A 26,197-nucleotide genomic window follows, 5' to 3' on the forward strand; every position below is an offset into this window, starting at 1 on the left:
TCTGTTTAAATGCGTGGACATTAATTGTTTTAAAAATAATTAGTGTCATGAAGACTGAAGCTGGTTTGTCATCACTGCAGGGGGTCGTGGAAGGACAGCTGTTATAATGAAATGAGAGACTGTCCAAGTCCAGAATTGACTTTAATTAACTATTGAAGTTCCAACATACACAGAAATAAGCGCATGTGTTTTCTATAAAGATAAATAAATACAAATTCTAAGTACTCGTCTGTAAATTCTTCTTTCACAAAAACAACTACCAAGGGAATAAATGTGCTTAAAGCCAGCAGCTGATTAATACTGACTATGAGAATGTAAATCATTGCATGTAAATAATAATCAAATAATATTATTATCAGAATATTATTTGACAAAACATAAAAGAAAATGGCATTTCAATTAGAAATTGATAACAGCTGCATCTAGTTACTTGAAACCAGGTACCTAAACTAAAGCTAACCGGCTAGCTTCTTTAGCAGTTAGCTCCTTTAGCAGTTAGCTTCTTTAGCAGTTAGCTCATCATACAAATAATGACACCAAACCACCAAAATATTCTACAAACACTTTAAGAAACTGAACTAGAGGAGAGCGGACCTCTGCAGAATCTTCTCTTTCCTCCACACTGCAGCTTCATTCCTGAGGTTCTGGGTGTTGTGATGAGATCTGTGGCTCTCCTGGTTCTGTCTGGTATCGCTGTTTGGTTCTTTTGGCAGAACTGGAACACCATGTGTAGGTGCAGAACCAAAGAGGATGACCAAGCTTAGCTTTACTTCAGGAATGTTTGAGCTCTGCTTAAGAGGAGGGAAACTTAGATCAGTCATATAATGAAACTTTGCTTTAAAAATAATAAATAATTGTATGAAACTGTTTGTATTCTGGAGAAATATTTCTGCAGCTGTTTATGTATTCAAGCTCCAAATCAGCCTCTTCATTTTGTACTTGTGGTGATATTATTAAAAACAGGAAGCTTATGGTTTATGTTTCCTGTCTGATTTGTGTTCTTTTAAAAGTCTTATAACAGAACCTTCTCCCATTCTCTTTACAAAGTTCTGCATTTTCATGAATCTTCTTTTTGAGAAAGCAGGTCGAAGGCTTGAGAATGATTTGTGTTTCAAATCTGTTTTTTGGTTCAATTCATTAGAATGTTGTTGAAAAGTTCATTTTAACATCTCTACAGACTCCACACATCCTGGACACAAATGGTTTATATTCAGAGCGCCATTCACTAAGACCGGCTTTGAACCTGCACATATAACAGTCTCACTGTGTTCCTTGGTCTCCATGATGCTGTTTGGTCACTGATGTTCTCTACTTAACAGAATATTGACTTCTGAAGCAACTAGACTGTATTTGAGTTATCAAAATAAAGGTATGATATGCACAACACTTTTTAAAGTTTCCAATAAGAGACAGTTGAATCATTTCTGCTGCTTCCCAACTTTGTACCACAAAAAACCCCATGAATACATAGAATTTAGACATTTATGAATACTTTTGCAACCATTATTAAGTTTAACCACTTAATAATGGTTCATACGTTTAACATGCATGATAATTTGTATGTATTTTTAAATATTGTAGTTGAATATTTTCTTATGAAAGAAGCTAAACATTTCTGTCTGATTTCACAGCGTACTTCTGCTGTAGTTTCACACAGTGACCAGCAGAGGGAGACACTTGCACAGTGATCTCCAGAGGAAGGCAGTTACACAGAGCGAACAGCGGGTGTCGCTGTGAGCTTATTTGGGTCAGATTGACGTCATTGTTGGGGAATGTTAAAGATGGCGCTGGGCGGTCAGAGGAATGTTGCCGCAGCAACAAGCTGAAGGGATTTAATTAATCTTCCAGCCGGCACCGAGTTCCTGTTCCCTCCACGGACTGAATACTTCAGGTTCTGAAGCCAACATGAGCCCGGCAGACCCGGTCAGAGCCCGTAACCGTGTGGTGTCCCTCCCGTTAAGATGGTAGCCGGATCCTCGGAGAACAACAGAAGCTGCTGCGGAGTTCGGCCCACCGAGCCGGAGGATCTTACGGCCGGAGCCGAGGCGTCTGTGGCGGACTGAGCGGGTCATGGAGACGCAGAAGGACAACGGAGGCTCGGTTTCTGTGGATGTGAACGAAAACGAAGATGAACCGGTGGGTGTGGAGGAGAAACCGGGTCCCCGGACCCTGAAGGAGCGCAGCCTGCTGGCCGGGTCAGCGGGGTCAGGGCGGCGGCTGGACCCGGGATCCGGTTGATTTCAACGGGAGGAACGCAGCCAGACACCCGGAGATCATGCTGGTCGCTGCGGAGGACGGGTACCGGTCCGGCCCGGTGGTGCTGGGCGGTGTGAACGGGTTCTCCCTGGAAGCGAGAGGTCCAGCTGCGCTCCAGGAGGATGGAGACGCTTCTCCCCCCTGGACCAGCGCTCCTGTCCGGAGAGGCCGAACCGGACCCCCGCGGGGGTCAACCTGTCCAACGGGGTGGCCGGCAGAGCGGAGGCGGCGGTCCGGGGTCTGGGTCAGAATCCGGGTCAGAACCCGGGTCAGAACCTGGGTCAGTGTGATCTGAGCCGGGAGGAGCTGAAAGTAGCTAACGGTGGTTTGCACATGATTGGTCCCCGTTCTGAGTGGCCCGGTTCCGATTACTTCCCTGTAAACAGACACTCTGACCCGGGCTGTTGGCAGCGCCGCGACCCCAGATCCCCACCATCCACCCCGGAACCGAGCCCCGGCCCCGCGTCGCCCTGCCCGTCCAGCCCGCCGTCCGAGCCCAACACCCGGCAGGAGGACGAGGAGCCGCTCGGTGACCCGGATGTTCCCGCCAGGCCGCGGAGTCTGCGGACCAACCCCGCAGCCAGCGTGTCCCGCAGCTGTGACGCCACCCCGCTGACCCCTGATGAGGACGGGGGTTCAACTTTGACCCCGAGGCGGGCCGGAGGCAGAGCGCTCCGGACAAGCTGAGTGAGGAGACCGGAGGTTCGGAGCTCAAAGTGATGCCCAAAAGGTTCGGCATCGCGGACTTCTTCACCAGGTAGAGGTCTGGGTTTAACCTTTAACCCTGCAGGAACCAGGTTCCCAGTCGCACTAGATCATTTGTAACAGACAACCTGAAGGCAGCCAACGGAGCAGTCTGGTGTTCCAGAACCTCAGCAGAACCATGCCACGCTGCACTGATGCAGGAATTCCTGCAACAGGAGCCCAGACCCGGTTCTGATTGCAGAGTCTGGACCCCTGGTTCTGATCATCAGACCACCTGGATAAAATCCAGATCCAGTCTGAGTGAAAAGGCTGCTGGTCCTTCAGAACCTTTGTTGTTGTTTAGAAGAAGTTCAGCTGGTTCTGGTTCTGATCGGTCCAATGTTGCTCTAACATCAGCTGTTACTATCATCTATCTTTGGCATCAGGATTCATTTTCAAGAAATAAGTTTCTACATCAGAACCGCTGTGTCTGCTGCAGAACCGACCCAGAGTTCCCTCTGCTCCAGAGCTCAGCTGCTGCAGGTTTATTTATGTGACATATTAAATTTATTCAGTGGGAAAACTGGACGGTCATCATAACAAGTTCTACTGGACGATTTCTAATAAAATAACTTTTTGAAATAAATGATAATATTTTTGATTTTAGATCATTTTCAGTAATAAATGCATAAAAATGCAAAATTATAATAAGCATTTAACTCTGGAACTGGAAGACATTTTAAAATAAATAAAACAACCAAAAACAATAAATACAATAGATCATAAACTCTAAAAACTAATTTCCCTTAAATTAATAATCAGAGAGGAAATAATCAATCAATAATCATTTGGACCAGAACTTTCTGATTTGATCAGAGCAGAACCGTCTGCTCTGCTCCGGGTCCGATCACATGTTCTCTGCTCCTCAGCAGCTCACAGTCATCGGATCATGAAGACCAGAACCGACCCGACCCGTTTAAAAGCCTTCCTCTGAGCTTCAGTACCGCCTGGTTCTGTCAGAACAATCCGGTCCAGACAGTGGGCGGTTCTGTCGAGTTCAGTACCTGCTTGTTCTGCTCATGATTGATCCAAAACGCTGGTCGAATTCAGAACCGCCAGTTTGGACTGAAGTGAAAGGAAGAACCATAAAAATCATTTTATGAGTTTTTTCAGTTTCGTCTGAAATGTTTTATTTTCATGTTGATTCGTCCAGAACCAGAACCAGAACCAGCTTCAGTTATTCAGAGGACTGGAGGTTCGGAGCAGCTGGGAGCTCCAGAACCAGATGGTTCTGCAGACCGGGACCGGCAGGTTTGGAGTTAAATCTCCATATGCCGGAGCAGTGCTGCTGGTTTGGACCCGGTCCAGAGCAGCTGCCTGGACACAGAGCCGCAGGAAATCCAGGCAGACAGAGGAATGAAGGCTCAGGAGCCCCGGTTCTGATCCGACTAACACTCAGCAGCATTTGGGTTTGAGCTTGGTGGAGCTGGTTCTGGTGGTGTCCAGTTAAACCAGTTGTGGTTCTGAGTGGGACCAGCTGTCCTTCCACTCAGTAACAACTGACTCAGGGAGTCAAACTTCCTGTTTCTGGTCCGGTTCTGTTTCACTTGTTGCATCACAGCCACATGTGGAACAATGGAGAGGAAGACTTGGTTCTGTTTGGGCCCGGTTCAGCCCAGTTGACGCGACACTGGCTTCACTCTGAAACAGATGCTGCGGGAGTCTAGTTAAAGTACAGAAGGGTTCATGTTGGTTTCTGTCGGGCTCTGGGTGTCCAAAGCGAGGTTCGAGGGCCGTTTGTGGCCCTCAGGTTGGTTTTGTGTGGACTGTCACTGCAGTTCTGCAACGGCACAAATTTGGACACATTCTGTCATATTTCAGACGAGTTGATTTCTTCTTAAATGGGAACAAAAAGTAATCTTCTCAGCCTTTTTATGTTTTTATTTTGATTTCATAATAATAAGTTGCATCACAAACGTCTGGCAAGTTTTTACTCAAAAACAGACGTTAGTCACATCCATCCATTATACTGAGCTAAATACAGCAGAGTTTGTAGAAGAATATTCTCATTTTCTTTTCTGACAATAATGTAAAGCATTATAGACTTAAAAATAATAAGCTCCCAAAAGATAAATGATTGTGAAAGTTATGACAGACATGAAATATTACATGATTTATTTATTGTTGTTCAGGTAAAATATGCCCCTGAATACTTTGAACTTGGGGATTTTGGTCTTAAAGTTTCCTCCTAGCATAGCAGTGAATGGAAGCAGCTAAAAATCCCACACTTTGACACTAACTGGTCAGTTTTGGTTCCTTTTCCCATTGGATCTGGTCTGTTCGGCTTATTGATACGATGTTCTGCATCTGTTGGACAAAGCATCTTTGTTTACAACGTCAGCTAATGCTAACTCTTTGTTAGCGCACCTGAACCAGCTCGGGAAGCGGTTCAAACTGACCACAGGTCATGTGAACGCTTGGAAATCACCAACAGATTTCTGTTAGTTTAATAAGTATCAGCTGAATTCTTGATACTTATTAATAAAATAAAAACTTCTGGACTCTTTGTTTCCTGAAGTTGTTTCTCCAGACCAATCGCTCTAATTGGTTCATTTGGGTCACATGACTCCCTCAGTTCAGCCTCTGGGTCGTCACCTCCTGAGACCCAGACAGATGCCGACTGACTCCAACGTGTTGGGGTCACGTCTACAGGTCAACCTGGTCCAGATCCACCTGGGGACGCAGTCCAGCTGTCGGTGTCAGAAAGGTGAAACCAGAATCAGCTGCTCGCTCTGAAACGTCTGAAACGTCTGACTGCTGAACTTTGTGGTGAGCAGAAACTGTTTCCATGGAGGCGTTGAGTGTCGTTCTTCATAAATCCTCCTGGTTTCTCCTCTTCATGCCTCCTGTCAGCTGATCTGGACTTTTCCACTGAGGAGAATGTAAAAGTGTTGATCTCACTGCTTTTTCACGGCTTTTTCCTCTAAAGTCGTTAACATCAGCGCAGAAACTGCTGCTGCTGCACAAATGGCCCAGAGTTTGTAACCGCAGTCGTTGCTTCACTGCTGTTCAGGGAACCGAAACGATTTTCTCTAGTTTGGTTCAGTCCCACATCAACAGTGATGATTCCTCTCTTCATAAACAGATTGACATGTTGAATATAGAAAAGGGTCATTTTTACATCATTCAGAAGAAGGTTCTGTGTAAAACTAATGGAAACAATTAGAGATCTAGAAACAAAGATCAAAGATCAGATATTTCCTCTAGTGGAGTTTGTTCTGCTGTTCATCAGTTCAACACTTTGACTGAAATCTTCTTGTTTTCCATTAAATCAGCTGCATGTGACTCAAAACACTAAAACATTTTAATGTTTGTTCAAAAGAGAAAATTTAACAAAAAATAAAAAAATACAGTTTTGAAAAAGCTAGTTCTACAGAATAAGTCGAGGTTTACATGTAAGTCTGAAGCTGATCACGCTGCAAACAGGCTAGCTAAATGCTAACCTAGCATTATCAAGCTAATGACATGCTAATGGCTGGCACATAATTGGAATAATCACACTGACATTGTGGTTTCTCTTTGGTTAATTAGGGAACAAGCTGCTGGTCACTAACTGACTAACCTACAATGAAAGATTAATAAAATGAAAGATTAATAAAATGAAAGATTAATAAAATGAGTTGTTTTTGAAAACAATGCGGTGAATTTCAGTCGCTCTCAGTTAGCTAGTTGACATCAGGCCAGATGTTTGTTGTTGGATATTTTGTACTGGTGGATGTTTAGGAGATATTTATGGTTTAGATGATATTCAACACGTCTCCAGTTAAAACAGATCTTTGCTGGTTTGATGTTTCCTGTGGGGCTGATTGGATCAGAGATCAAATCACTGGAAACTTAATTAACTGGAGACAAATGGAGTTTTTTATTGTTTAAATTAAATCAGCTTTAATAACAGTTTCCTTCTTTCCTTCAGGAGCCTGTTTTCTAGAAAACCCAAAGAGTCCAAGGCAGCGTCCCACAATGCAACAGGATGGCGACTGTTCAGCAAGTCAGAGACCAGAGAGGAGGAGCAGAGCGGCGAGGCGGCCATGACGCCGCCGCAGGTTCGTCTGGACTCACATAAAATGTCTTATTACACTTTAAAAATACAAAACTAACTTATAAGTTACCTTTCAGCAGCATATAGATATTTGTTTGAGTCAATAATTCCTTAATGTTGATGAAAACAATAATAATTATACGGGAAATAATCTGCCAGGGGAACAAGACATTTTTATCATAAGTTAAAATGTTTTGGCAAATTATTTCAGCTATAACTTAATTTTTTTATTAATGCTGTGGTAGAATAAAACAGATTATGGTAGAATATCCTTTTTTGATCCCAAGGAGAGATTGCTTATTATTGGACAAGCATTAAATATTAATAACACAAATATAGCCATAAAATTAATAAAATCTATATCATGGAGTAATGTCAGTAATTAATTTAGTAAAATAATAAATTAAAAAATGTACAAGTAAAGACATTATTGACTTACGACAAGCTCCTGCATTGTGGTGAAGAATTCATTTTAAATGAGTTTTTTCTTATTTCACATGTTTCTAAATATTTGCTCCAGAATCTTCCTCAGAACTCTTGCTGAGATTTTGTGTTTTTGCAGAACTTCATGTTTGGTCCTGCAGAAAAACCTCAACTGGATTTTATTAGCAGTTCCCCATAGAAACCAGTTTGCTGCTGGTTCTTCATCCGGACCACCTGTTGTTGGATCCGGTCCGGTTCGGTGCGGTCCGGTCTGGTTTGGTCCAGTTCGGTTCTCGCCTGTTTTTACGGCTCATCTGGGTCTGTAAATGGATTTTGTGGGGGTGTCATCTCTCTCTCTCTCTGTCTCTCTCTCTGTCTCTCTCTCTCTGTCTCTCTCTCTGCCTCTGTCTCTCTCTCTGCCTGTGTCTCTCTGTCTGTCTCTCTGCCTGTCTCTCTGCCTCTGTCTCTCTCTCTGCCTGTGTCTCTCTCTCTGTCTCTCTGTCTCTCTCTCTGCCTGTGTCTCTCTCTCTGTCTCTGTCTCTGTCTCTCTCTGTCTCTCTCTCTGTCTCTCTCTCTCTCTCTCTGTCTCTCTCTGCTGCGTTGGTGTTTCGGGCGATCAGCAGCAACATGGCCGCCGTGGCTTTTCCTGCTGCTCAGACCGTCTGGCAGCTGCTGCTGTTTCTGGCGGGTCACATGACCCGGGGGAAGCAGACGCCACATGTGTCTTGGCTGAGAGGGGCTGACACGTCAGGAGGAAGAGGAGGAGGAGGAAGATGGCGGCGTTCCCGGCCGCCACGGCGTTCCCAGATGTGATTACAGGACCGACAGATGTTTTCTACTCCAGGGAAGAAACAGAAACATCTGAGACTCTCTGAGTCACTGACTGGACTGACAGCTCGGCCGGGTTTATCCAAACTGTTGGTTCTGCTGCGTAGAACCGGGTCAGAACTCCAACCAGACTCTGAGCCTGGAGGCCTTTTAATGGAGGTGTAAATTCTGACACGATATTTAGACACAATGTTCAAACATAAAGGACAAAATGAAGGAAAACAGGAGAAAAAGAAAAGAGAAAACAGAAAAATGAAAAAACAAAGGAAAGAAAAAGATGATTTTAATTAGAAAAGGGACATGAAGGAAGGAGAGAAAAGAAAATTAAAAAGAGAAAGAAGGAGATCAAGAAAGGAAAACAAGACGAGATGAAGACAGAAATAATAAAAAGGAAAAATGAGAGAAAAACAGAAAAAGGGAAAATAATGATCAGGTTGATTATTGGTTCAGTTTCTAATCACATCCTGCAGAAAAAGGAAACAGTTTTCAGACATTAAATTGTGTGGAAGGACGATCTCTCCTTAAAGACCCGGTTGGACCCCGACCCGGTTGGACCCCGACCTTGGTTCTGCTGGTCAGACCCAGCCACAGGCGGCTGATCCTGTCCTCCTCTGCCTCCCCCTGCTGGCTGGAGGGGGAAGCGGCGTTATGAAAGGATGCTGTTGTCGGCGGTCAGCTGTCCTCCTGTGAATCAGCCTCCATTGTTCCGCTACAGACACGTCCATTCATCAGGAGCTGGACGTGTCCTCATCAGCATGCAGGACGCTCTGGTGTCTCCGTCCAGAACCGCTTGGGTTTCAGCTCTTGTCTGTCTCTGTCCTCAGCAGGAGGACGAGGACTCGCCGTGTCCACAGCGCCCCTCGGCTGCAGGGAGGAGAAAGAACCTGGAGTTTGAGCCTCTGTCCACCACCGCTCTGATTCTGGAGGACCGGCCGTCGTGAGTCCCGCCAGAACCGCCGTGAGTCGCCATGACGGCGGCCCGCTCAGCTGACTGTCCTCCGTCTGTCCCCAGGAACCTGCCGGCCAAGTCCCTGGAGGAGACGCAGAGACACAAGCTGGAATACGAGGAGATGGTGGCCGGAGCCAAGAGGAGAGGTGAGCTCCCTGACCTCTGACCTCCAGGACTCTCAGGTGCAGCGTCCTGACCTCTGACCTCCTGTCTCCAGAGATGAAGGACGCCCAGAAGAAGAAGCGCCAGATGAAGGAGCGATACCGGCAGGAGGACAGCATCTCCAGCGCCATGGTGGTCTGGAACAACGAGATCCTGCCGCACTGGGATGCCATGTAGGTGCTGCGGGGTCGGGGGTCAGCGGGGTCAGGGGTCAGCAGCTCACCCTGTGTGTGTTCAGGAAGGGGACGAGGCGGGTCCGGGACCTCTGGTGGCAGGGCCTTCCTCCTGGAGTCCGAGGACGAGTCTGGGGCCTGGCCATCGGCAACGAGCTCAACATCACGGCAGGTACCGACCCGGTTCTGGTTCTGGCTCTGGGTTCTGTTTGCTCCTCTGGTTCTGGCTCTCTAAGGCCCGGTTCTGGTTCTCTCTGTAGAACTGTATGAGATCTTCCTGTCCAGAGCCAAGGAGAAGTGGAGGAGCTACAGCGAGACGAGCTCGGTCAACGACAACGAGAGCGGTACCGGTCCTGGTTCTGAAGGTTCTGTTCCGACCCGGGTCGGCGGGCCGCCTCAACCCGGTTTGTTCTGTTTCTCTGCAGACGGAGGAGCATCTCTGGCGGACCGGGAGTCCAGTCTGGACCTCATCAAGCTGGACATCTCCAGAACCTTCCCGTCTCTCTTCATCTTCCAGAAGGTACCGAACCAGCAGTGGCGCCGCCGGGCCCGGTTCGCTCTGGCCCGGTTTGCTCTGGCCCGGTTCGCTCTGGCCCGGTTCGCTCTGACCCGGTTGTGTTCTGTCCGTAGGGCGGGCCGTACCACGACCTGCTGCACAGCGTGCTGGGAGCCTACACCTGCTACCGACCCGACATCGGCTACGTGAGTCCGCCCTCCGGAACCGGATCGGTTCCGCCGGGCTCCGCTGGGCGGCCGCCCTGTGTGTCCCGACCCGGTCCGACCCGGTTCTGTGTGTCGCAGGTCCAGGGCATGTCGTTCATCGCCGCCGTGTTGATCCTGAACCTGGAGGAAGCCGAGGCCTTCATCACCTTCGCCAACCTGCTCAACAAGCCGTGTCAGATGGCGTTCTTCAGGGTGGACCACGAGCTGGTGAGGTTAACATGGAGACCGGCAGAACCCGGCAGAACCCGGGAGGACCCGGCAGAACCCGGGAGGACCCGGCAGAACCCCACTGACCCGTCTCTCTGCTCTCCTCCAGATGCTGAAGTATTTCACCGCCTTTGAGATTTTCTTTGAGGAGAATCTTCCTCGACTCTTCAGCCACTTCCAGACCAACAGCCTGACCCCTGACCTTTACCTGATCGACTGGTCAGCGTTTTCATCTTCAATATACATTTATAGAAAAATAAAATTTAAAAAAGTTTCATTTTTTAAAACTTTTTATATATTTAAAGTTTTTTCATTCCAGTTTTTAAGCATTATTATTTTACAACTTATTTTGAGAAAAAGTTTATTTTTCCAAACCAAAAACATTTAAAATACGTCATAAACTTTTATAAAACATTTAGAAGAATACCAGAATGAGGCGGTTATTTCTGAACGTCCCTGCCTGTGCGTCCAGGATCTTCACGCTGTACAGTAAGTCTCTCCCGCTGGACGTGGCGTGCCGGGTCTGGGACGTGTTCTGCCGGGACGGCGAGGAGAGCCTGTTCCGGACCGGCCTGGGGATCCTGCGCCTCTTCCAGGACGTCCTGCTGCAGATGGACTTCATCCACATCGCCCAGTTCCTCACGCGCCTCCCCGACGACCTGCAGCCGCACACGCTGTTCGCCGCCATGGCCAACACGCACATGGTCAGCCGGAACCGCCGCTGGGCCCAGGTCCGCTCCGATTCCCGCAGAATCACGCCGGCCGGAGCCACTTCCTGTGTGACTTCCTGCTTCCTGTCTGCAGGTGTTCTCCGCCGTGATGAAGGACGGGAACGTCAGAGAGGCGGAGAAGTCCAGCAGCCCGGCTCTCAGGAGCTAACGCTGACCTGCTGCTCCCTCCGCTGGCCGGGTAACCGCTCCAGAACCTCTCCGGTCCGGTTCCTTTCCGGTCCGGTTCCTCTCCGGTCCGGTTCCTCTCCCCTTGCTGCTCCGGGTTCCTGGATCGGCTCTAGCAGTATTTATCCCAGATGAAGGATTCAGACGTATCAGAATGTGCTGCTTTCTTCCTCTGGATCCTGATTTCCTCTCAGCACTTTATTCCTGCAGAACCCAGCGGAACCAACCCGACGGGCCCTCTGGTTCTGTTTGACCCGCCCTCTGGTTTTGTTTGGCCCGCCCTCTGGTTCTGTTTGACCCGCCCTCTGGTTCTGTTTGACCCGCCTGCTGGTCGCCTTCCAGGAGTAAAACTGTGAGCTCCTCCTGCTCCAGAGTTCAGCAGCAGCCGCTCAGTCGGGCTGGGAGGGCGGAGCCACCGGAGGTCATGTGACCCGAGGAAGAGCGAGAGAGTCAAACGGATCCGATTCACAAGTTCTGGTGGTTTTAATCCCATCAGCGGGTCAGATGGTGAAACATCTGATTGTTTCCCCGTTCATTGAAGGCATCACCAGCAGAACGTTGATTCTGGGTTTCCAACATTCCCACCGAGCTGCAGAGGAGGTCCAAACACTCCTGCTGGTTCTGGTCCTGGTTCTGGTCCCGGTTCTGGTTCTGGTCCCGGTTCTGGTCCTGGTTCTGGTTCTGGTCCCGGTTCTGGTCCTGGTTCTGGTTCTGGTCCTGGTTCTGGTCCAGGTCCTGGTTCTGGTCGGGATCGTGGTTCCGCTCCGGTCCATTCCTCTATGGTTCCTTTTCGCTCTCTGAACCCAAACGTCAGTCGGGTTCAGACTCCGCGGTCCGACCCGACGCTGCAGCCTGAGGTTCTGCTGGGACAAGGTGGACCCGATTGGACCAGCAGAACCACCGGGCCCAACTGTGAGGAACATTTAAATCCAAGGTGAAGTTCTGATCCGGTTCCTGTTCACATCTGAACCAGATAAACCACATCGTTCCATGTTGACCTTTGACCTTTTCCCACCTGGTGAGCGTCAGAGGAAGAGTCCGTGTTTCCAGGAACATGTCGGTGGTTCTGGTTCTGTTTGGAGGTAAAGAACCAGAACCTGGTTGTTCAACACTAGAAGCTTCAGGCAGGAAGTGGTTCTTTCAAAATAAAACTCGACCAAAGAGTGAGTCGATCCGAATCCGGATCGACCCGCTTCGTGTCGGTTCTGGATCCGCACTAACCCGACCAGACGGACCTTCGGTTCCGGCAGCAGAAAGTATCAAACTGTTTCCTGATCCTCGACGCCGTAAATTATTAAATTATTCAAACTGAAACGATTAAAATCCATAAAGATTTTCCTCCAGTTGGGAAAACAACCGATCCGGACCCAGATTAGTTTCCCTCGGTCCTGGTCCCGGTTCTGGTCCCGGTCCTGGTTCTGGTCTCGGTTCTGGTCCTGGTCCAGGTTCTGGTCCCGGTCCTGGTTCTGGTCTCGGTTCTGGTTCTGGTCCCGGTTCTGGTCTCGGTTCTGGTTCTGGTCCCGGTCCTGGTTCTGGTCCCGGTTCTGGTTCTGGTCTCGGTTCTGGTTCTGGTCCCGGTTCTGGTCTCGGTTCTGGTTCTGGTCTCGGTTCTGGTTCTGGTCCCGGTTCTGGTTCTGGTTTTGGTCCTGGTTCTGGTCCTGGTTCTGGTTCTGGTCCTGGTTCTGGTCCTGGTCCTGGTTTTGGTCCTGGTTGTGGTTCTGGTCCTGGTTGTGGTTCTGGTCCTGGTCCTGGTCTTGGTCCTGGGTCTGGTCCCGGTTCTGGTTCTGGTCCTGGTTGTGGTTCTGGTTCTGGTCCTGGTTCTGGTTCTGGTCTCTGCTTGTTTCCACTAACTGGATCCACTTTGTGTCCTAGTCAAAGTAAACTTATTCCATCAACATGTTTATTATTTATCAGCTGTTTTATGTTATTGTTGTTGAGCTGTTTTCCCATAATGCCTTACAGTTGATGTAAATAAACTGTAAAAAGGTTTTTTCATAAGGCGCCTCTCGTCTGATGTGTAAATAAATATCTAAGCAATCTGACTGGACTGGCCTCTATCAGACAAAACATTATGACCACCAACATTCCTTCATTAAACCTTGATGAATAAAAATCTCTGTGCTTCAGTGATTGTTCATGTAGCCCAACAGGAATTATGTTCATTTATACAACACAAGTCATTTCAATGCAATCACAAGCAGCACTATCTCCTCCCTGACCAGCAGGGGGCGACATCTGACAAGCACTTGTGACTCAAACTGAGAATACATGCGGCGACAGTAGAGAGTAAAAACTCATTCAACAGGAAGAAACCTGTCAGAGGATAAAAGCAGCTCTGAATCCACCCACAGGAACTTGGTTTCAGTTCTAACATTATTTTTCATCTAATTTTCCTTCAGTCATGATCATTTCACTCCAGCTGCTCCTCATTAGTTGCTCTGTGTTTTCTGCTCTCTGCTGGATTCTCTTGTTTCCAGTTTGATTTGGAGAATGTGGGAAGTTTGCAGCAGTTTGCAGGATGCAGCTGCTGCCACAAGGTGGAGCCAGAGGACCTGCTTTAACAATCCTCTTCTTCACGGCTCTGCTGCTGATCTATGAATGAATGAAATAGTTCAGAGCAGATACTGGGAGATGTTTTTCTCTCCTTCCTTTCATTTTGTTTTCCAGCTCAGAACAAAAGTCTCTCTGTTCTCAGTTTTTTCTAGAAAAATAGTTTCTCCTCAGAGAAACTACAGAATCGTCACGTCTGGGTTTGAGCTCTTCTGATCTGAGATCAAACTCGTCACTGGAGAGCTGAGCTGCTGGCTGCAGATCTGTATCTGATTCAAACGCGTGTGACGGGCCCCGCTGTGACGGGCCCCACGGCGGCCCGGGGGCCTCAGGCATTTCCGAGGCCTGCAGAGGACGAGGAGCGGGGCCCACATGGGGCCCGGGCCGCTATTTGGCAGCAGTCTGAGGTGTTTCCTGAAGAGGCGGGGCCGGAGAGGAAGAAGGAGCCCAGCGGGGCCCCTGAGGGCCTCTGAGATGCCCCAGCAGGAGGCGGGGAGGTCAGGGCAAAGGAGAGCTGCCTGGCATAGAGCGGATGAGGCTGAGGAAGCAGAAAAAACCCAGCGGAGGGGAAACCTGACGGATGTGTTTACACCGCTTCATGAACGTGTGATGGATCTGCTCATCGGTTCACAGGTCGAGTTTTTCTCCACAGGTCGAGTTTTTCTCCACAGGTCGAGTTTTTCTCCACAGGTCGAGTTTTTCTCCACATGTCAGGCTGGAAGCCGTTTAGGGACAAGTCAGGCATCAAGACTGGGAGATCAAGACTCTAATCCTTACAACCGATCCAGGTCAGGGCTTTGCTGATAAACGTCTAATTCAAGCTTCATTCACATAAAGTCAAAAGTAAAAGCTTGGAGTTTTAACCCAAATCCAGGTCAAGACCTTCAGAATGACCTCAGGTTCTGGTTCCAGGTGTGCAGAAACTAAACCTGGCAGCTGTTATCACTGGATCCAAGTGTTGATCGACCGCCAACCTGATGGTGCTGATCAGGTTTCAGTTCTGATGTAAGGAAGAGATGAAGAGAGAAGCAGCTGATCTGCTGCTGGACCGTTACGGTCAGAGAGGGTTTCTCTGAAACCAGGAGGAAGAGGAGGAAGAGGAGGAAGAGGAGCCTGCTGCTCAACACGTCGTTTCCTGTCCTGTATTGATCACTGATCACTCATTGATGACTGATCACTCATCTCTCCTGCTGAACCCTTTCTTCTCTCAGTTCAGTCTCTCCTCCTCTTCCACTCATCACTCCATCCTGTTTCCTTTCAGTTCGTCCGTCTTCAACCTCTGCAGGTTTAAAGCGTCCACTGAGAGTTCAAATCTAAATTCAGGTGGAAATTAAAAAGCAGCAATTATTGCATTTTCATCCATCTGAAATCATTTCATTTGAGGTCTGAACCGTTTTCTCAGATCTGCTTCCATCCATTCTTAGACGGCAACTTGTTTAATAATAATTTCTGACATGAGGAAGATGAGGTGATGGAGTGGATGAAGGTGAGGTGATGAAGATGAGGTGATGAAGATGAGGTGATGGAGTGGATGAAGGTGAGGTGATGAAGATGAGGTGATGAAGTGGATGAAGATGAGGTGATGGAGAGGATGAAGATGAGGTGATGGAGTGGATGAAGGTGAGGTGATGAAGATGAGGTGATGAAGATGAGGTGATGGAGAGGATGAAGATGAGGTGATGAAGATGAGGTGATGAAGATGAGGTGATGAAGAGGATGAAGATGAGGTGATGAAGGTGAGGTGATGAAGATGAGGTGATGGAGAGGATGAAGATGAGGTGATGAAGATGAGGTGATGAAGATGAGGTGATGAAGGTGAGGTGATGAAGATGAGGTGATGAAGATGATCTCTGGGTTTCTAAATTCAGCCTCCTGAGTCAAAACTTTGTGAAACCTCCTAGTTTTTGTCTCTTCCGTCGTCAAAGTGACGGATTCGTTCATCTTCCACTGACTCCTAGATTTAATCCCACGCTGCTGCTTTAGCGCTCACTAAATATTATGTTGCACTTTAGATTTGGAGGAAGTATTCTTTATGATTAGTGATTAAATGTTAGAGTGGATAATGAGTTTGTTCTGGTAAAACCCAAACCTCACAGGATCTCTGGAACATCCCATAAATCCTCTGCAAGGCGACAAAAACTACCAACGTCTCTCAGAAACCAAAACATTGTAAGATCCAGTCACTGATGAGTCATTTAAACAAGATCAAATTTTCTATATGATTAAATTTGTCATAATAATACAAACTTCTGCCTTTGGACTGGGCTTGGATGTGGTTTTAATTTCAGTTTGGTCTCTGGAGGTGATTTCTCTCAAGGCTTCTCACAGAAACCCATTTGGGTTGCAGACGGAGGTGAAAAGGTCAGAGGGGTTACACCTGCAGAGGAGCTTCCTGAATGGCAGGAACTCAAGCCGGTTTCCCATTAGGTCAGTGGCCCCCGAGGGCCGATCCTCTTTAGCTCTCCTTTCACTCCTCGCGGAGCGGAAACCGGCGGGTCGGATGGAGGGAAACTGCGAGGCGCCGAGTTGCAATTAGACGCTCCATGATATAAAGGCATATTCAGATAACAGGGGCACCAATGAGGTCAGTACGTGGCCTTTGTTGTGGGAATAATGAGTTTTTTAATAAAACAGAAAATGCCCCCTTCGTTATTGTAATGACCTAATGAGTGTGCCAGTGGCGCGGGGCCATGTTGGTGGGAAAGTCCCGCGCTCGGAGCATCTCTCTGTCCTCTCGCTGCACCTGCATCCCCCCGGAGCCGCCCCGTGATTCTGGACCTCCAGTGTTTGTGTTCAGGCTCAGAACCAAACCAGAGTTTAATTACCATAAAATGCTGCGGGCATGTAGCCCTATGACACAATGAATGGCAACATAGAGCTCATTGAGGTTATCAACAAGGGCCCAGTGGTCAATTGGGTCATTGATTTGGATTGTTTGACAGACCTGGGGACAAGGCCGCAGGAACAAGCAAAGTTCAAAAATCCCCCTCAGTTGAATCGAGAAGTTTGTCACAGAATCTGTTGGAAGGGGCTGTCAGCAGTGATTAGGGGGCATGAAAGGGCTCAGCGATCAAACGGGCCCCGGCCCAGTGCTGCACATTTAATTACAATTTGCATGTCTTTGTTCCTGACCCCTCAGCAAGCATGATCTGATTACAAGGGTGAACAGTTAGCACCGAGGGAAACTCGCCGCATATTTCTCTAACTAAACTCCTGCGTGTTTGAAGGTGGACCGCCGGCTCTCAGGGTCCGACGGAAACTTTGCACATCGCCAGAACATTTACCTTTCTCCTGTTTTATCTGCTTCATCCCCAACTCCCACTGCATTCTGGGAGTTCACTGAGCTGGGGGGAACGCAGGGTGCCACTGGCTCATTAACTGGGAGCCACAGCGCCCTTTGACCCCTATGATGCAGGGTGACAGGCAGACGAGACGAGGCGATTGGCTGGCAGCGTCAGCGGCTGAATGTGCCACCCCTGGTGTTCCAGAGTGGAAAAGGGCAGCGAGGAACAAAACGCCACCGACCCAACGTTTCCTTCACGACTCGCTTTTCTGACCGCCATTAAACCAGTGATGTCACTGCTCTGGTTCAGATCTGACTGATCAATTATTACAAGAGACTAACGCTTTATTGTATGGCTTATTTACCAAAACGTCAGAAAATATATGTGTTTAAGAATAATATGTATTCAATGTTTATAAGGTTATTACTGTTATATGATTCTAAATTTAAACCAATCATAAAAGGAGCATTTTTCATTTTTTGAAAATGTAAGTTTCCTTTGTAAAATGTAATAAAGTTGTATTTTTGGTGAAACATAACACAACACAACACAACACAACACAACAGAACACAACACAACACAAACACAACAGACACAACAGAACACAACAGAACACAACACAACAGAACACAACACAACACAACAGAAACACACACACAACACAACACAACAGAACACAACACAACACAACAGAACACAACACAACACAATAACACAACACAACATAACAGAACACAACACAACAGAACACAACAGAACAGAACACAACACAACAGAACACAACACAACACAACAGAACACAACAGAACACAACACAACATAACACAACACATCACAAGAACACAACACAACATAACACAACACAACACAACAGAACACAACAGAACAGAACACAACACAACAGAACACAACACAACAGAACACAACATAACACAACAGAACACAACACAACAGAACACAACACAACAGAACACAACAGAACACAACACAACACAACAAACACAACAGAACACAACACAACAAAACACAACAGAACACAACACAACACAACAGAACACAACACAACAGAACACAACACAACACAACAGAACACAACACAACAGAACACAACACAACAGAACACAACACAACACAACAGAACACAACACAACACAACAGAACACACAACACAACACAACAGAACACAACACAACACAACAGAACACAACAGAACACAACACAACACAACAGAACACAACACAACACAACAGAACACAACACAACAGAACACAACACAACACAACAGAACACAACAACACAACAAAACACAACAGAACACAACACAACACAACAGAACACAACAGAACACAACACAACACAACAGAACACAACACAACAGAACACAACACAACACAACAGAACACAACACAACACAACACAACAGAACACAACACACACAACACAACAGAACACAACAGAACACAACACAACAGAACACAACACAACACAACACAACAGAACACAACACAACACAACACAACAGAACACAACAGAACAGAACACAACACAACACAACACAACACAACACAACACAACAGAACAGACAACATAAGAGTCAATAAATGTTAAACTTCTTGGATTTTCATACTGAACATGTACAGCTGATACCAGTTTTTCATTCACCAAATAAAACTATAAACACATTTTTTTCTCTAAATCACAAAAACTTTCTGATCAAGTTTTCTTTTGGCAAATCACAGATAATCTAAAAAGTTAGAGAAGAAGAAGAAGTTTGGTCTGATTGAACTTTGTATTACTAGTATAATTTAGTTATTTATGTATAATATATAATATAATATAATCCAGTGTAACACAATGTGCTTTATGAACATTTAATCTCTAAACTCTGGCAATAAATAATAGAAACAATAAAACTAGACATAAAATTATAATTGTTGGTAAGTAAATAAATAATACTAGTAATTAAAATCTATGGTCTAATTATAACTAGATCAACTGGTTAACAATTACACTTTGTGTTTAATAAATTTCTGCATTTAATCTTACAAGTATCACATTTTTCTTGCATTTTTGCAACTTTTTATGGAAAAATGTATAAAATTTTTTTGTAAATATGTGTAATTAATCTAGAAATTTTTGTGGTGAAAAGTTTAGTAGTTTATAATTTTTTACCCCCATATTCCTTTCAACCCTAGCTAGGTGAAGTTTCTGCAGAACTGGGTTGGTATCAGCAGGTAGGGTTAGGGTTGGGTTTAGGGTTAGGGTTGGGTTTAGGGTTGGGGTTAGGGTTCAGGGAAAACCTTCCCTGTTGTTCTGGTTTAGAAAAGCAGAAGATCCAACCAGTTGTTTCAAACGTGAGGGAAAGTTTGTGATCTGTTTGCTTCTGTGGAAACCGTTTCCACCGATGGATCTTTGGTTTCAGGTTTGGTTTTACTGAAGCATCTGCTGGTTTCTGACGGAGGCCTGAGAAGGAGACAGAAGGGCATGGGAAACGCTCGTCATTTTCCAAGTGACACAGACTGACGTTGGAGTAACGTAATCTGAAATGATATGATTTCGTCCTCTGAGGTCGGCCCACCGAAGCAGAAAAACGGGCTCCGTGGGCTTCCGTACTCCCTGAACTCCGGAATAATGACCCTTCCTTGTTCATTAGTGTCTACTCGGTCAATCAGAAACACATCAGAAATGAGTTTAGCATTCGGGCGCAGGACAATTGACCTTGTCTGTGCCCTTCCTCACCAGCAAGCTGTCACAGGGCTTCACCCAAATTGAGGCAATTAGGGGCAATGTGTCTCCCCCATTAGGCTGGATCTCCTCACCGCGTCCTAATGACGGCAGCAGGACATGGTCTAATCAGAGTCCACCTCCAGCCGGTGGCCCCACTTTGACTCTACAACCACAAACCTTCACAAACAGAGGATTGTTGCAGGAGCAACCAGAAGCCCAGATCAGAGGAAACACAGCGAGCACAACTCGATTCTCCCTGAGGAGTCCTTCAGAGTCGGCTGCACACAGCAGGGGGCAAAAAGATTTTCTTTGGACATTTTCCAGTAATTTGACAGAAGCTGAGGTTTAAAACCATCCACATGAACTCAGAAGGAAACTGTGGTCTGGAAAACAGAAGCTAGAAAACAGTTAACAAAAATCTGCTAATTGGTCAATCAATCTGAACTTGACCCTAACCTGAACCCTAACCCTAACCCTTACCCTACCCCTAACCCCATCAGCAGGTTGATTTGATCAAATGTTCAGAAAAAATTATTCTGCTGAAAGACCCAATTAAGACCAGTTGATAATTAAAATTTCCTGATATTCAGAGTCAATGAAGCCAGAAGCAACAGGTTGGCGTGACCTTTAGGAGAGAACAAGGCCCACAGGATCACAGGTTCTCCACTGTGCTTTTCTAAATCTTCAATATTTGTTTCAGATCCACCTGGAGTGTTTGTTGTTGAAAAGCTCAGGTTCAGTTATAGAATGAGAGCAAACTTTCTGTTTTGCTGCAGCTCAACAAACCTGCAGATGCAGGTTCTCTTGTGTTTCCTTGCAGGAATGGAAAACGATCATATCAGAGTTATAACCGAGACAAACATGAGAGTCATGGACGAGCCAAAGTTCAGAGAAACTGAAACATTTAATTCGTACAAATTTTAAGAAATGCTTCAGCTTTTCTTAGTTTGCAGAAATATTTGCTGCATCATAAATTCTGTTTCTGTACACTTAATCAGAACTGAATATAAAGAACTTAATTATTATTATTATTATAATTATGTATCTGTGTGCAAATCAAAGACACTGAGGTAAGCGCACAACTTGCATGATCTTTATTCAATGAATCTTTCATTTTAGGCTCTATTTCTGATCTTTTGTTCATCCAGTAAAAAAACAAACAAGGTTTGTTTTGAGATGTATAATAACGAGAACAGTTCATTCCTCCTGTAATCAGGCTCCCTGTGAATGCTGCTGTAGGAACATTTCATTTTCTGGACCTGGACGTGTTTCAGTCAGAACGTAACCCCGAGACCTCGGTCCGCCGGCCAACCAGAGGAACTCCATGATAACATTCCCGTCCAGCTGACCTGTCTCTGTCCTCATTCAGCTGCTGCATCCCATCATGCACCTCACTCTGATCTCTGAGGGTCAGCGTTATGTAAGCTCTCTGGATCAGCTCTATAGCCATAGATTCATCACCAAATGGAAATTAATGGTGGGCTTTTACCTTTACTGTATGTTCTTTAAGTGAAAGTGAAATAAAGCCACTTCAATCTAAACATGTCGATGCTTTCATGCTGTTTCCACCAAACGGCCCAACAAATGGATATCAGACCAAAGATTCATCAGAGCAGCCTGAGTTATGTTATTGTTCAGTTTTGCTGCGTCTGCATGAATCGTAGCCTCTGAGGTTCTTTGACTCCTTCATGGTTCCTGATGCTCCTTCAGGGATGATGTCCTGCAAGCTTCAGTTCTGGACGATTACAAACCATTTCCACCAGGTCAAAAAGTAGTGAACATGATTTACCATCAGTGCTAACAAGACTTGCGGACATTTCATTTCGCAGTGGATCAAAAAAGTTAACAATTACTCATCAATGCTGCCTTGCATAAATCCAAAGTGTTAATATTCTGGTGCTGATTGGACGGCGGCGCTGCTCTCTGCTCTGGAGGCTGGAATTAGAAACACAACTTTAGCCATAGTTTGAAATCAGGGAACATTTCTCCAAATCAAATCATCAGAAGACTCTGACGAGGGGTTTCATGATCGGGAGGAAGTACCACAAGAAACTGCTGAGGTTCTGCTGCACCGGACCCAGGTCCAGATCAGAGACGACACTCAGATGAGAATTTGTTTTGATTGATTTGGTTAAAGCTAAAGCAGAGATGAATTAATCAGCAGAGGCCTCAGTCCGCCGGCCAACCAGAGGAACACTCTGATGACATTCCCGTCCAGTTCACCTCCCTCTGGCCTTGTTCTGACGAGAAGGAACAGAAGAAACTGGACCTGAACTGGACCAGGACTCGACCAGGACTCGACCTGGACTCAACCAGGACTCAACCGGGACTCGACCCGGACTCAACTGGGACTCAACTGGGACTCAACCGGGACTCGACCGGGACACAACCAGGACTCGACCCGGAATCAACCAGGACTCGACCCGGACTCAACCAGGACTCGACCCGGACTCAACCAGGACTCGACCAGGACTTGACCAGGACTCAACCGGGACTCGACCCGGACTCAACCAGGACTCGACCAGGACTTGACCAGGACTCAACCGGGACTTGACCGGACTCAACCAGGACTCGACCGGGACTCAACCAGGACTCGACCGGGACTCAACCAGGACTCGACCCAGACTCAACCAGGACTCGACCGGGACTCAACCAGGACTCGACCAGGACTTGACCAGGACTCAACCGGGACTTGACCGGGACTCAACCAGGACTCGACCGGGACTCAACCAGGACTCGACCCAGACTCAACCAGGACTCGACCGGGACTTAACCAGGACTTGACCGGGACTCAACCGGGACTTGACCAGGACTTGACCCGGACTCAACCAGGACTCGACCGGGACTCAACCAGGACTCGACCGGGACTCAACCGGACTCAACCCGGACTCGACCTGGACTCGACCAGGTTCTGCTATGTCTCTGAGGAGATGGCCTCAGCCGGCATCAGCAGGAATAAATTTTTCATATGATGATCACTGCCTACTTTGATGCGGCTCTCTGCTCAGTGTGAACACGGCTGATGTCAGTGTCAGTCAGTGTCGGTCATACTTCCAGACACGGAGGATTTACAGTTGGAGAAGGAGGAATGGTTCAGACACGTTTTGCTGTCATCAGAGTGATAGTTCAAACTGATCACCAGCAGTAAACTGATAACTAGCTTCCTTCACAGTGGAGGTGGAGCATCACCCTTTAGTGATTGGGTAAAATCAGAATCAGTCATCTGAAACTTCCACAGGATTCATGCTTTCCCATGTTTTACCAGGATAAGGCTTCATGGTTCCTTTGTTCCTCTTGGACCTGCTGTTCAATTTTCCTCTCACCTGAGGTTCTTTCAGACACTGGATCAGTGGTGAAACATCTGAAGAACTTGAACTGACCTGAGATCCTTGAGCAGATGATCTTGGGATACAGCTAATTAGAAATGGGACAGAAACACTTTTCCAGTTTTGTCAGATCTTCACTGAGATCCTCGGGTTCTCATGGTTCTGACTGCTGATCAGTCCAGTGGGTTCTTCTTCTGGCACCTTCAACCTACATGGAAAAATCAGATGAATGACAGAGGACCAAAGCGAGTCACAGAAGCAACTGGTGTACGAGTTGCGGTGCGCGCCGGGCTTGTGAGGTTCTGCCTCTGAGAATGAAATAAAAGCAGGACTTGTTTGGCAGTGAAAAAAGGCTAATAGGCTGACCCAGCACTCACCCTGCAGCAGAAGAAACAGAATGGAAAGAAAAACAGAGGGAGGAGGAGAGTATTCTTCTTGTGCACGAACAGGAAGGGTGAACCGGGAACAGGGCAGCACTGGGTGGCAGATTAATCCACGTTGTGCGAACAATGAATGGCTGGACGGGTCGGTTGATGGAGCCGCTGATGAGAACATCATGTTGCAGATTGATGAGGAGACAGAGAGACTCACGACGTTCCTCAAATAAAAACAATTTGAGCTTTTATTTCAGATGGATAAACTTTGGGCAAATCTACTGAAGTGGTTCAGAATCTGTGCAGAAAGACTTTTTCCATCCAAAAACTCAGATCCATGGGAAACAGAAGCTGATTTGATCCCTTTTGCGGGTTTTAAAGCAGACAAAGTTCTGACAGATAAAGAACCAGAGAATGTCCAAGACCTGCAATCAGAACCATCCTGGTGGATCCAAATCATCCTGGTGGATCCAAATCATCCTGCTGGATCCAAATCATCCTGGTGGATCCAAATCATCCTGCTGGATCCAAATCATCCTGCTGGATCCAAATCCTGGTGGATCCAAATCCTGGTTTCATCTGTAGATGGATTCAGACTCCCTGGCTGCCTTCAGCTGGGATTATTTCATCCGTTTGAAACGTTTCTGGTCCAACACTGAAAATGATGGAAACTTGGTAGTTTGTAAAAGTCGTTCTTCAATAAATGATGTTTTCTTTAGTTGGTTTAGTTCAAAAATCTGCAAAAGAAACTTTTATTGGATCAAACGAGTCGAGATCAGCAACCGGATGATGAGGAAGAGACAGAAACTGATTCACATGTGATTTTTATTGATTTTCTTATTCAAGGGAAACAATGACTATGAAATTATGTTTTTTCTTCATTAGTGGAATAAAAAGTTTTGGGCACATTTGACTCCCAACCAGGAAAAGAAATGACCTGCATGAGCCACAGGCAGAACGACAAAGTTAACCAGCAGCATGACACAAAACCGAATCGCTGCAAAAGAAAAGCAGAGCCTGGAGTACTTTCTACTGGAAAACCAAAGACTGCACAAAGAATATCAGCATTATGACAATAAATGACTAAATCCTGGAAATAAACACGACTGAATAACTAGTAAAAATCTGCAGAAACATCAGCAGGAGAAAGTTTCTCCATGTGAAGCTGAGGATGAAGAGCAGAGTTTCTTCCAGACGGTTCAGATCCGACGTCAGACCCAGAGACTTCCTGCAGCTGTTGTATGTTTGTTGTAATTCTCGTTAACTCATCACATCCCTGATTGGAGCCTGAGACACTCAGACGCGTTGAGCTGCTGGATGTCAAAGCAGGAAGTGAAAAGCTGCTGATGATCACTGATGTGTTGTGGAAACAAGCTGCAGAAGCACCAAACTGCCAGCGCTGTCGTCGCTCTGGGACAGAGACAGAGAGTCCTGCAGACGGAGCGGAGACACAACAGGAGAGACAAACCCAGAGAATCAGAGCTGCTGCAACCAAACCAGAAAAAACATTCAATGTTCTTTGAGGATCTCATAAATCTTTGATGAAATAGTTGCAATTTAAAATTATTGTTTGTGTTTTCTTTCCTAGGCCACAGTCTGAGCATCCGAGAAAAAACCAAAATCAAAAGCAAGCCGTTCAGGAACATTCTGACATCATTAATCATCTTTATGCAACAAACTGGAGCAGCAACGGCCTTGAAAACTGAGAAAAACTCATTTAGATTTACAAATTTAATTAGAATAAAAAGCAGTGAATGTGTTTTCAGCTCTGATGTCCAAACAGCTTCTGGAGAATTTACCTGCTGTGGTTCTGACCCAAACCAGCCTGTTCCCCTCCTGGCCTGTGGGGGCGCTGCACCAACAACCACTGCAGGAAACGACACAAAACCTCTGAAGACACTGAGAGCAACTTCCTGTTTCACCAGATGGAAACAGAAATGGAAACATTTTAGGATTTCTCGTTGGTAAAAAAACAAAAAGACGAGTCATTTCTCCCGCTGAGCCGTTTCCATTGCTTTTACCCAGAATGCCCTGCGCTGTTGTCCACTTCCTGCTTTTGAAGCGGTTTCCGCTCTGCTTGGTGTTCACATGCAGACTAGAGTTGGGTTTCTTGCTCCATCAGTTTTCACACATCATGACATGAACTGGACTTTCTGGACAAACGGACCGGATTTGGTTTCAACGACTGAACGTCTAAAACCACCTCATGGACACAGTGTTAACTTCACTGAACACACACACACACACACACACACACACACACACGCACACACGCACGCACGCGCACACACACACACACACACCACACACACACACCACACACACGCACACATGCACGCACGCGCACACACACACGCACACATGCACACACACACACACACACACACGCACGCAGCAGTTGGTGGCTACCAGCAAGGCTTACTGGTGCGGAACAGAGGACCAGTAAGGAGGTCTGAGATGTTAACTGACGGAGGGGCCTGGATCTGTGTGTGTGTGTGTGTGTGTGTGTGTGTGTGTGTGTGTGTGTGTGTGTGTG

General features: G+C 46.5%; 2 protein-coding genes across 2 annotated transcripts in view; both read left to right on the forward strand.

The window, feature by feature from the left end:
• The window catches only part of LOC129354228 (stonustoxin subunit alpha-like), a gene marked incomplete at its 5' end in the record, with an annotated part of 4,735 nt that extends 2,672 nt beyond the window's left edge, over positions 1-2,063 (forward strand). The window contains one exon of the mRNA XM_055023745.1: positions 1,962-2,063. Coding sequence (XP_054879720.1) covers positions 1,962-2,063 — 102 coding nt within the window. The remainder of the gene's footprint in view (positions 1-1,961) is intronic.
• On the forward strand, positions 1,765-11,408 carry LOC129354206 (TBC1 domain family member 12-like). Its single transcript, XM_055023730.1, is given in 16 exon segments — positions 1,765-2,201; positions 2,203-2,396; positions 2,399-2,884; positions 2,887-3,013; positions 6,914-7,043; positions 9,115-9,227; positions 9,303-9,385; positions 9,457-9,574; positions 9,640-9,746; positions 9,835-9,918; positions 10,000-10,094; positions 10,205-10,276; positions 10,376-10,504; positions 10,614-10,723; positions 10,977-11,235; positions 11,309-11,408. Coding segments are annotated over 16 exon segments (2,313 nt in total). The 5' UTR covers positions 1,765-2,070; the 3' UTR covers positions 11,384-11,408.
• Positions 11,409-26,197: the final 14,789 nt, after the last annotated feature.

Source organism: Poeciliopsis prolifica, unplaced genomic scaffold, assembly GCF_027474105.1.
Source record: "Poeciliopsis prolifica strain line A6 unplaced genomic scaffold, Auburn_PproV2 SCAFFOLD106, whole genome shotgun sequence".
Lineage (NCBI taxonomy): Eukaryota > Metazoa > Chordata > Actinopteri > Cyprinodontiformes > Poeciliidae > Poeciliopsis > Poeciliopsis prolifica.